The sequence below is a fragment of the Symphalangus syndactylus genome, chromosome 2 (assembly GCF_028878055.3).
Source record: "Symphalangus syndactylus isolate Jambi chromosome 2, NHGRI_mSymSyn1-v2.1_pri, whole genome shotgun sequence".
Taxonomy (NCBI): domain Eukaryota; kingdom Metazoa; phylum Chordata; class Mammalia; order Primates; family Hylobatidae; genus Symphalangus; species Symphalangus syndactylus.
The window spans coordinates 20,219,235-20,231,555 of record NC_072424.2 but is presented as its reverse complement, the minus strand read 5'-3'; the positions used below and the strand labels follow the sequence as shown (position 1 = coordinate 20,231,555).

Below are 12,321 nucleotides of genomic sequence, written 5' to 3'. Positions count from 1 at the left end.
AGCTTCTGTACACACCTTTGTGTATACTCTAGCTCTTCTGTACTCAGAATATTTCCCTAGGAAAAAAAAATGACTCAGATATAATTATTGGGCCAACAGGCATAACTTAAGAAGAAGTATGACGGTCTCTGGAGTTGGAAAATGACTGCAAGAAGCACAGCTGAATTCATATCTGGTTGTCTGGTGGATGGGGTCACTGAGAGTGCAAAGCAGGAGGGAATTTTGCTCTTGATCCTTGGTAGGGGAGGACAATGGGCAGGGCTTCATCTGTCCCAAGTTTTAGCACCTTGGCTAAGCCCCATGACTGGTGTCTGAGTCTCACAGATGGGTGCTGAGGGTCAGGGGTCTTCCCCATGTGTATTAGTTCATTTTCACACTGCTGATAAAGACATACCCAAGACTGGGTAAATGATAAAGAAACAGAAGTTTAATGGACTTACAGTTCCACATGGGTGAGGAGGCCTCACAATCATGGCAGAAGGCAAGGAGGAACAAGTCCCATCTTACATGGATGGCGACAGGCAAAAAGAGTGCTTCTGCAGGGAAACCCCCATTTTTAAAACCATCAGATCTCATGAGACTCATTTACTATCAGAACAGTGCAGGAAAGACCCCCCCCCATAATTCAATCACCTCCCACCGGGTACCTCCCACAACACGTGGGAATTGTGGGAGTTACAATGCAAGATGAGATTTGGGTGTAGACACAGCCAAACCATATCACCATGTGTCAGCAGGACTTGAACCTGTGTTGTCAGCATTTGGAGGAGCCCGAGAATCACAGCTCTGCTGCAGCCTCTGGGTTGGCCACTTTGGAACCATCTAGAATAAGCGCTCTAGCCTGGAAATCCATGTTGTCACTATGAGTCCTAGCAGTGGAGGACAGTGATGAATTTCCTTTCCAGAGTGACCCCTGGGGAGGGGAGCCAGAGTGGACTGCCTGTGTCTGTTTGTGGGAGCTCGTTCAAAAACCCTCTGAGGTCCCTCAGATGGAGCTGCACACTGAGGGGACCCAGGTATTACGTAGGTTGGGCAGGGGCAAGGGCGTGTGTGGTTTATTCACTAGCGTGGGGCCATTTACCCCCTCAAGCTGGTAAAGCCTGAGAAAATTAAGGCTCATGTTTTTATTTTTTAAATTATTATTACAAAGTATTTATTGCCTGAGGACGTAAAACAATGAAACTGTTTTCAAAACCCCTTTTTAAATGACCTTCCTGAGACCAGAAGATGAAGGGAGAAGTAGAAATGGAAAATGGGTTGGGAGTCTTTTCTATTTTTTGAGGACAGGATATCCGCATGCCAAGCCCGTGAGTGAGAAAAGAGGCAAAAGGCAGAGTAATTTCACATCCATGTGACTGAAAACAGGATGGAGGTAGGCTCTGCTCTACAATCCTTGGGGGGTGGGAGGACTCCAGCCACCAGCTTTAGAGATGAATAGATGGAAATTTCTAGCAAGAGAAAACACGGAGGGTATTTGCTACTTCCATTTCTCCTGGGAGAAATTCTGCAGAATTCTTCAGCAGACCTTAGGACTTTCCTGAGCCTGCGCAATGCAATTGGGAATTAGATTTGGCCAGAAAGGACTGAGGCCTCAGAGTCCTCAGCAAGTGCTTAGCAGGTTGCTGTGCGGACTTCCGCATTGGAGATTTTGCTGAACGGAGTGACTTGAAAATGACCCAGTCAATGACAAAGCACTGTTGGCAACAGAGCCTTTGCAAGTCAGTGGAAAACGGACTCTTCATCCTCTGAGACAAACCCTTGGCCACCTGGGTCAATAATTATGGAGTTGTGCTTCTTTCGGTGCCGATAACGCTCACGCAAGCATGGTTAACGTCCCTAAAACCCGCCGGACTTTCTGTAACAAGTGTGGCAAGCACCAACCCCATAAAGTGACACAGTACAAGAAGGGCAAGGATTCTCTGTATGCCCAGGGAAAGCGGCGTTATGACAGGAAGCAGAGTGGCTATGGTAGGCAAACTAAGCCAATTTTCCGGAAAAAGGCTAAAACTACAAAGAAGATTGTGCTAAGGTTTGAGTGCGTTGAGCCCAACTGCAGATCTAAGAGAATGCTGGCTATTAAAAGATGCAAGCATTTTGAACTGGGAGGAGATAAGAAGAGAAAGGGCCAAGTGATCCAGTTCTAAGTGTCATCTCTTATTATGAAGACAATAAAATCTTGAGTTTATGTTCAAAAAAATAATAATAATCGTGGAGTTGTTTGGGCTGGAAGGAACTTCGCCTGGGTCATGTAGTTCATTCCCAGGCATTGTGGTGGGACAGAGTTCATTACTCTGAACAACCTCTAATAAAGAGGTTCCTCCTCCCACTAAAAATATCTCCAGGGATGGAAATTCCACTTTCTTTGGCAATTCGTTCCCTTATTTTGCTAGTTCTTTTTTTCTGCACAATCCCTGATTTTTGTTGTTGTTGCTTTTTGTTTGGCTTTGTTTTAACTTCTTCAAGCTCTGAGCCCGTGTTTTCCCTCCTATAACTTAAGCCATTGAAAGCGATTCCTTCGATAACATCTTCTCACCTATTGTGAAACTGCTAGGGGGCCCTGTCTGTCTTCCCTTGTCTTCCTGAGACAGAACATGGTTCAGGCTCTTAACTGTTCAGTCTTCCAAATCCTGAGTGGCTCGCTTTTGTTTGTTTGAAGTTTTCAACATCCTTTAGCCAAACTCTCTAAAATCACTGCATCTCATGAAAAAAATAAACTCACAAAAGCATCTGCTGGGTGTGACACGGAGGCCCCAAGTTCTTCACCTTCTGGCTCCCAGGGAGTTTTAATGGTGGTCCTTAAAGGATGCATGCAGGAAAGGATTTCAGACGGAATTACCATGAAACAATTTCTCTGCATGGATATTCAAGGGATGATCAGGGTGAGTTTACTATTCAGTGCTGATTAAAACACAAAAGTGGAAGACAATCCCAAGTGTAGCCACCTCATCTCGTAAATAAAGCCCAAATGCAAGGCTGTTAATTTCCTCCGGGAATCTCAGTCTCTCTCTCTCTCCTCCAATATTTTCCTCAGCTCCCCTTGGCGCCCCACCCACCCACACATCCGCAGCTGCCCTTGGGTAAACCCCATGCTTCCTTTGAAGTTCAGCTGTTTCCATCCAGGCAGCTGGACACAAGGCTGAGTGAGGCGCCCCACAGCCTCCTCTTGGCTAGTCAAGGCCCTGAGCTGCACTCTGGGGGCCTCGGGGCTAATCTGAGGCTTGTTTCATCTTCCCAAGCACGGGTTCCCGAGCTGGGATGCGTGACTTGGTCTTGTCTCTGCTTCCCCTTCCAGGCACCCAGTCCTGAAGAAGTGCAGGGCCCCCAGTGGGGTAAATGATCCCGGTTGTGATAAAGGTCAGGGCCCACTCAACACCTCCCTGTCCTCTAGGCAGCCCCTGCCGACAGCACCCTGGTCCACTTGGATCTCTGTCTCCTCTAGGTCTTTGTTCCTCAGCAGAAGTTCTGTGGGCCGCCAGCATTGGGATCGCCTGGGAAACTTAGTAAAAATGCAAATTCCCTGGCCTACTCCAGACACACCAAAGCGACACATCTGGGGATAGGGCTCAGATGTCTGCATCTTTATCCACCTCCCTCAGGTGCTCCTTGGGCCAGGGAAGGTGGAGAAATGCTGCTGGCAGCTGAGAGTGTGGCAGGCAGATGTCCCGGGCAGAGGCTGTGTGCTTCTCGTCCTCATACCTTGTGCCACTCTGCATCTCCTCCCCTCATCCTCAAAGATAGCTCCTCAAGGGCAAGGGGTAGTCCATCCACACTTCCAAGACCCCCATCAGCTGACTTGGCAAACCTTTACATGCCCAACATAGCGTGCCAGGTGTAGCCTCGCCTACAAACCCAGCATCCCCGTGTTTTCCACAAGGACATGGAATAGGTGCTTAATGGACTAGTGTGGATTAATCACTCCTTAGCACCTAGAAGGCCGTAGAGCTTCCTCTTTTCCCTTTCAAGGGACTGTTCCCATGCAAGTGCTGTGCACAGAATGCTGCCGTGACTGCCCTTCCTGGGGCTCTTATGCGCCAACTGCTGCTCCAACCAGAGCCTGGGGTGAACACGGTACTTACTTCATAGGGCGATGGGGAGGTCTAAATGGCATAATGCGAGTGACTTGCTCACGTTAGCTTCTACCACCATGATGATGAAGACCGTGATGATGATGGCAACTATTCAATGAGTTTTTAGAGGACATAAATTTGAGGTCTTCATGGAGGTGTGCCTGACTGCAGCAGAACCAGAAACTCAAATCAGGAGAGTTTGGGTCCTTCCAATCCAGTTGCAGAGCCTACAGGCATCCCTTTGTTCCTGTAGGATCCTGGAGAGACCAGGAAAGTGTGTGGGTCACATGGGTACAGAGAGTGGCTCACATGTGCCTTTGGCTCCTCCCCATCTCCAACTCTCCCCACCCCAGCCCCCACCTTGGTCAGTTCTGTCTTATCTCCTCATGAAGCCCTGATCAGCTTTGCTTTTGGTTGGCTGCTAAGTGATTTCCTGTCCCTTCCAGCCTCTGGGCCCCCAGCTTCCACTCTGGCCAGTAGCTGATAAAGAAAGGTTTCAGGTGATAACCTCCCCAAGCACGTTCTTTTCTCATAGAGCGATGAGAATACCTTCAAATCTCCAAAGAGTGCATCCCTAAAGGTGGAATTTCAGTAGATGCTACTTATACTTTTTTATATACAAGTGTTAAATGTATATATTTATGGCCCATTTTCTTTCCAAACACTGAAAGAGGCTTACATTAGGACATATTCAACGAACCTTAAAGGTTAAAGAGAAAAGCTTAAGATCATATTGTGATTGGGTGGGGAAGGTGAGAGGGAGCCACACTATTCCCTAATCTGCCAGTGGGATTGGTGCAGCTAAGCATTCCATTGAACCCCGACCTGCCTGGTAAATGGGGCAAATCATCTGGGAAGGAGACACATCCTTCAATTCCTGAACACATAGCCATTGCTACCTGGAAGAGATGGCTCTGAGAATTTTAATTAGGCATGAGGTAGAGTGAGATCAATAGCTTGTACCTTCTCTTGGCGGATGATGCTGGGGAAACAAGGCTCTGCAATAACTGGTCAGTTTCCAGAGAAGTGCTCAGTGCCATAAGGACAGATGTGGAAGCGCTGATGTGATATAGTTCAGTGGACACACGGAGCAGCTTAGATGAATGGGGAGAGGGGTCTTACCTGAAAGAGAATGAGAGCAGACAGTTCATTCATGCGGAGAATGTGTGTGTGTGGGGGTGTGTGTGTATGTGTGAGTGTGTCTGTGTCTGTGTGTTGTGTGTGTCTGTGTGTTGTGTGTATATGTGTGTCTGTGTGTCTGTGTGTTGTGTGTATGTGTGTTGTGTATGTGTTGTATGTGTGTATCTGTGTGTGTTGTGTATGTGTGTTGTGTGTGTATGTGTATGTCTGTGTGTGTTGTGTGTGTATATGTGTTGTGTGTGTCTGTGTGTGTGTGTTGTGTATGTGTGTGTCTGTGTGTGTTGTGTGTGTATGTTTGTGTGTCTGTGTGTTGTCTGTGTGTATGTGTGTTGCGTGTGTGTGTGTCTGTGTGTGTTGTGTATGTGTGTTGTGTGTATGTGTCTGTGTGTGTTGCATGTGTGTGTGTCTGTGTGTGTTGTGTGTGTATGTGTGTTGTGTGTGTATGTGTGTGTATCTGTGTGTGTTGTGTGTGTGTTGTGTATGTGTGTTGTGTGTGTGTCTGTGTGTGTTGTGTGTGTATGTTTGTGTGTCTGTGTGTTGTCTGTGTGTATGTGTGTTGCGTGTGTGTGTGTCTGTGTGTGTTGTGTGTGTATGTGTGTTGTGTGTATGTGTCTGTGTGTGTTGCGTGTGTGTGTGTCTGTGTGTGTTGTGTGTGTATGTGTGTTGTGTGTATGTGTGTGTATCTGTGTGTGTTGTGTGTGTGTTGTGTATGTGTGTTGTGTGTGTATGTGTGTGTCTGTGTGTGTGTGTATGTGTGTGTCTGTGTGTGTTGTGTGTGTATGTGTGTTGTGTGTGTATGTGTGTGTATCTGTGTGTGTTGTGTGTGTGTGTGCACACACATACCGACTCATGTCCAGGGTGTTCTTTCTGCCATTAAAGCAAGAAACGATTTCCATTCTAAAGGTGACCCTCGCCCTCACTTGGAGCCTGGCCCCAGCCCTGGGTGCAAGCCACAGTCGCCGCAGCGATGCTGTCCTCTCCTTTGCAGACATCTAAGACAAAGAAGACACACAGCTGAGGAAGGCGAAATGCCTTTTAAAAATTAGACAACATCTTAGAGGGTTTATTTCCTTTATCTCTAGACCTACATCCATTAACCCACACTTAGAGACAATCGCTGCCACTGTTCAGGAAGCCAGCTCAAATGGGTCGAAACTGCCATTGTATATCCAGGAAAGATAGACACACGACAGAGATTTTTTTTTTAATGCCAATTTCCAGGGAACCAGCTTCTGCTGAATGCAGCCTGATAGAAATTCAAGATAAAACTCTTCATGGATTCTGCCCATCCATAAAGTGCCACTTAACAGACAATTTGCACCGTCTGTGAACCACTCCCATCCGCTAAGCTTCTTTTTTAGCTGTCGTAAACTCTATCTCATCAAACTCTTATCTTTTACCTATACAGAGCTGTACTTTAATTGATAAATTTCAGGGAAAACGGAGGAGGGACAGCGTTTCAGGAATAACTGGGACCAGGGAGATCAGTGTCTTAGGAAGATGAAGATGTGGATCCTGAACCATGACTCACAGCAGCCTGGCTGATCTCCTGCGCTCTCTTAGGACTTCTCGCTGCTGACACATTTGTATGGTGACTCCTGGTTCTTTTCCAGGCGTCAATGTGAATGTCCATTTTCTTTTGGAATGGCTGTCTCTTTAAACTGTTACAATATACATGGGGGCTTTCTTTTCTGGCTTTTCTTGTAAGTTGCTGCCTATCAAAAAAGAGGGAGGGGGGAGAGAGAGAGAGAGAGAGAGAGACAGAGAGAGAGAGGTTGTCTTCCAAAGGTTGTTTTCTTACCCTCTGTTGCTTAAACAATCATCTTCTGTGATATTGAGGAAAACCCAAAGCTGTCAGCTTCCCTGGACTTCAGGTCTCCAGCAAACTCAACTTCCCCCTCCCTTGGTTTCACCCCCATCTGCTTATAATTTAATGTTCTGTATGTTTTAATCATTTCATTAGGCATGTCCTTATTTTGAAATGCAACTAATTCTCCAGTTCAAACAAACAGCCAGTAATTCTAAAAATGAGACCATGCTTTTCTTTCAGTTAGAGATTGGCTTAGAAGAAATATCACACCTATTTTGAGAAGGGTGAAATAACTCAAATGCCACTAGTTTTTTTAAAACCGCTGACTTTTAAAAGTGGAAATGATCTTAGAGATTGCTTCATTTTCTCCACAGATATGGAACTAACTTTTGGGAATGTTTTCTCATGTCTTTCTGAACACTTTGTGATAAAGTCATTCTTATTAAGGTTTGTCTTAATACGGATTTGTAAAAATTATGTAATAAAATACCTCATTTCTATACTCGGTGACAATGGACATGAAAGAAAAAGTGATTCCACTATAGGACTTGTATGTTTTATTAATTTATTTTCTTTATAGGAATTTACATTTATTAAGGCAAGCAGAATCATATTTTGCTATAAGCGGAAAGATAATTTGCAAGGTGTTTCATGTGATTTTTCCCCCTGACATTCAGATTTATTCTATATCAAGAAAAGAAGCTTCTGGTCCGGGTGCAGTGGCTCACGCCTGTAATCTCAGCACTTTGGGAGGCCAAGGTGGGCGGATCACCTGAGGTTGGGAGTTCGAGACCAGCCTGACCAACATGGAGAAACACCGTCTCTGTTAAAAATACAAAAATAGCTGGGCGTTGTGGCGCATCCGTGTAATCACAGCTACTCGGGAGGCTGAGGCAGGAGAATCTCTTGAACCTGGGAGGCGGAGGTTGCAGTGAGCCAAGATCGAACCATTGCACTCCAGCCTGGGCAAAAAGAGCAAAACTCTATCTCAAAAAAAAAAAAAGAAGAAGAAGAAGCTTCTGAAATTCCAGGAGCATACAACCGCCCCCCTTATCTATGGGGCGTACATTCTTCCAAGACCCCCAGTGGATGCCTGAAACTGCAATAGTACCAAACCCTACATATACTATGCATGAATTTCTTTTTTTCCTTACCATTCATGGGTAAGCTGGTCCAAGTGCAGTGGTGTTTACAACTAATTGATCATAATTCATGGGTAGAAGTTTCATTCTTACTGTAGATCTTAAAGATGTCAGCATACAATTTTTTTCTTTCCTTATTAAGTTGATAACTTTCACCTTTTCACTTCAAGGATGCATTTTATGGCTTCTTTTTTGGCATATGCAAACTGCCAGCATCATTACTTTCATGCTTTGAGGCCATTATATAACAAAATAAGGGTTACTTGAACACAAGCACTGGGAAACGGTGACAGTCGATGTGATAACTGAGATGGCTACTGTGTGACTGACGGGAAGGTAGCTTAGACAGTGTGGATATGCTGGACAAAGAGAAGATTCCCCTCCCAGGTGGGACAGAGGATGAGAGATTTCAGCATGCAACTGAGAATGGCATGCAATTTAAAACTTACGAATTATTTCTGAAATTTTCCATTTAATTTTTTGGAGCCACAACTGACCACAGGTAAATGAAACCACAGAAAACAAAGCCTCAGGTAAGGAGGAGCTAATGTATTTAATTTTAACATTATATCAATGACCCAACTGTGCAACATAAAATGTCTTTATTTTCTGATACTTGTATTACTTTCTGGTAATAAAATGTCCTTTCAGTATTTTAGAAGAACGAGTCACATTTCGCACATAGTAGTAGACACTTAATAGATGTTTGTTGAAACATTCGTAGATAAGTGGGTAGATACACACTGACATTTAACGATGTGCCTTAATTCAGCTTTAAGTGCCAATGTTTATTAATGGTGATGCATAAATACAACAGCACACATTCTGATTTAGGCTCGCCCACTGAAAATTTCCCCCTACTTCCAAAACGTAAACCGGTACAATTTAAGTTTCCATATAAGGATCTAAATGAAAACAACGTAATAGTGAAGGTGTCTTGAGGAATTGTTGGAGGACGCCTTTGATACCTTCGTGGAGAATGAATGGGAAGCCTTTGCGTGTGGCTGACACAAATGGTTGTCACACGCCATCTAGTGGCCATCCGTGAAACTGTGCATATGCCGTGGGAAACGCTTTTGAAACAGGTTTAATTGCTCCGAATTTCAGTGCCTATCGGGCAGCCAGTGAACATTTGTCCATCTTTAAGGCATTAAACTGAGAAGAACCACTGAGGAAAGCATGCCACAGTCTTTCCCAAAATCCCTGTGTCTTAAGGAACAACCAAGAAGTTAACTGGTCAGGGAAAAGATTTCTTTTGGAAAGCAGGTAAGCAAAACCAAGGCGCCATCGGAGACACCCTTGCCTGCAACAGTTGTGGTATAAAGCAAGGTAAGGAGCGTGATATTCACTGCTTTTTGTCCCACAGAAGCCATCGCTGTGTGCAGAAATCCATGACCTGGCCATGACTTCTACAACCCGGAGGACTTGCCTGGCATTACTGAAAAGCACAGGGGAAAGATTCTGTGGCAGGTGCCGCATTTTATCCAGCTCACTCCGTGCTAGTTCCTAAGACATCTTAATTCTTACACATATGCATAATCGTGATATTTTGCCATGAATTACAATATATTTCACAATTATCAACCGTTTTAATTTTTAGCTTTCTAACCTGGGGCCACTATAATAAAAAGAATTAATAAATCCAAAAGTAGTAGTGGAAAAAATAAATATCTCCAGGTTTATTCCTGTAAAGTTAATTAGTTCAAAACAGAGTGAGGACTCTTAAGAGTTTTGGTTTTTTTTTTTTTTTTTGCGTTAAGTATCAGCATTAAATATCTTCAAGACGATTCAAAGTAAGATGATAAGTCACTAGGTTGTGAATTTCACAAAAATCATTAAATACTTTGTGTCGGACTGGAACAGTGGGAAGAACATTCAGTATTTGAGAGTAAACAACTCAAATTAAGATAAGTTGTTTAGGAATCTCACAGACAGGAAAATTTTTCCTCTCTGGTTTTCCATGGTAGCATGTTTACAGTACTTGAAAAATGTTGCTTTCAAGTCATGTTAACTGCTTCTTAAGACCATCAAATAAGAAATGATATAGCTTATTAGTTCCAAAATAGAAAATCCTATAACATCATTTCCTCTTCATGTTAAGGTTAACTTCCATTATAAATATACGCTTTCAGTATAAAATGCTCAACCTCAAATACACCAACTTTTGCCTTTTGAACTATAATCCTGATCCATAAATGGTGATAGAGCTTCAGCTACATCTCAAACATTTATGTTCCACTCTCTTTATCAAAGAGCGATTTATTTAAGAGAAACATTTATCAATTTAAGGTGTCTGAAATGTTCATTTTTTAAAAAGGGCTATAAACAAGTAGCAAGATGAAGAATCCGGTTTTCTGTGGGTTGTTACATATCAAAAAATCCTAAAATTTTTCGTCATTTTGATGCACTATTCTTAATTTTTAAAAACTCATTGTCTGAAAGCAAGACAGATATTTTAATGCTAATATGTAAAAATAAACCAGATTTACCGTCTTGGGTCTCTGTCGTTGCCTATATATTTAGATGTCTACAAAAAAATTCCAGATTTTCTGCTTTTCTTAATCTCAAATGTTCAAAATGACTACATTTTCTAGAATATTTACCTATTAGCTGATGTTATTGTTAAAAAGGAAATCAGACTAATTTTGGCAGTATTGTACCTTACTACAAATCCTGTTTGTACTATGAGATCGGAGAAAAATAAAATTTGCAGAATTCCAGTCTCTAACCATTGGCATTTTCCGGGCTTTCTTGTTTTCTATATATTGAGTCCCCTGTGCATATGGGAAGCTCAGCTGAGGGCTAATGCAAACTATTTCCCCCACAAGCCAACAAGTCGCCACTAAAAATATACCTCAAAATAAAAACAAATAACATGTAAAAGTGCTCTGTCCTCAACAAAGCAGAAGGGTGAGATTTTGATCAAGCCATCTGTGGTTGCCGTGACATTCTGACCAGTCCAGTAGAAATCACATGATTCTTTAGAATATCTAACTCTCTCCTCTGTCCACTTTGTAGCGATATTGCTGGGATAGCCTGAGACAATTTCAGAGAGGTTTGGGGCTCAGGAAGACATAAATGCAATGCATTGTTTTGCAAGATCTGGCTGGAAGGGTGCAGTGCGAAGTAAAATTAAGACCTCCTCCTTTATTGTGAGGCACAGTTGGGCTGTTTGATCTCTAAGTCCTCGGATAATTGGAGTCTACACAGCCTGTGGAATTGGGTCCTGAGCAGCTCACCCTCATGCCCAAAGCCCACCACTGACCTGCCTGGGGCACCATTTATCCCCACCCCGCCCCCACCAAACACACACACACCAGATTCAGCTTGTATTCAGGGTTCTGCCTTGAACACAGGCATTGTTTCCAAGCTGAGAAAATGATGATGTGGAAATTCTAATGGAAGACATACTGTTTGTTATCAGGTACACAAAAGAAAACAGAAATGATCCCGGGGTATAAGCAGCCCCCCTGCATTTGGGTGATTCCCTCACACATTCCATAACCCTCCTTTCAATGATGGTGGTTTTCTGATCCAACTTCACCATCACAAGCTTATTTTTTCATGTTAAATTTCCATGAAATCTACCTGTCCACCTTAGATCACTGTGTACTCGTCCTCCTCTGAGCCCACGAGGTACCAATGGTTGGTTTACACTCCATTCATTCAACAAATATTTGCTGGGCACCTACCACATGCCAAGCACTCAGCTAGCCGGGAGCCCTGTGGTGAATAGTAGTGACATGCTTCTCAACAAGGATGGTGAGAAACTGACCCAGCTTGCCCAGAACGGAAGAGATTTTCAAGACACGGTGCTTTCAGCTTTTAAACTAGCATAGTCCCGGACAAACAGGGACAAGTTGGTCACCCTATAATGAGTCTAGCACATACTGTCTTCTATGGCTTCTCATCTTCTTAGAAGTTTGTGCCCCTATTCACAAAGCAGAGACCTTCACACGTGTTTTCAGATCTACTATGTAGAAGCTCTGCATGTTTGAGCTAGGCAGAGCTGTAGCGGTTAGCCCGGCCACGTGCTTCCTTGCCTTAATCACCATGGGGTAGATCCAGGTTTGAGGAGCCTGAAGCTTATACAATCTGAGGGATGGTGGGGAGCAATGCTCTCCTTAAGAAAAAGAAGACAAAATTATCGATACGGAATACA

The 12,321-nt window shown here is 43.6% G+C and overlaps 2 protein-coding genes across 5 annotated transcripts in view; both read left to right on the top strand.

The window, feature by feature from the left end:
- The window catches only part of LOC129465521 (uncharacterized), a 198,263-nt gene that overhangs the window by 175,624 nt on the left and 10,318 nt on the right, over window positions 1-12,321 (top strand). For 3 of the 4 annotated variants that reach the window (XR_010117516.1, XR_010117514.1, XM_063625855.1), the window contains exon 1: window positions 9,537-9,629. The exons of the other annotated variant lie outside the window; for it this stretch is intronic. The gene's annotated coding sequence lies outside the window, so the exon portion shown is untranslated. Of the gene's footprint in view, window positions 1-9,536; window positions 9,630-12,321 lie in introns of those variants that run through there. 4 annotated transcript variants of the gene reach the window in all.
- LOC129462588 (large ribosomal subunit protein eL42-like) lies at window positions 1,789-2,196 on the top strand. Its single transcript, XM_055242688.2, has one exon. The coding sequence runs from the start codon at window positions 1,824-1,826 to the stop codon at window positions 2,142-2,144; it is 321 nt and encodes a 106-aa protein (XP_055098663.1). The 5' UTR covers window positions 1,789-1,823; the 3' UTR covers window positions 2,145-2,196.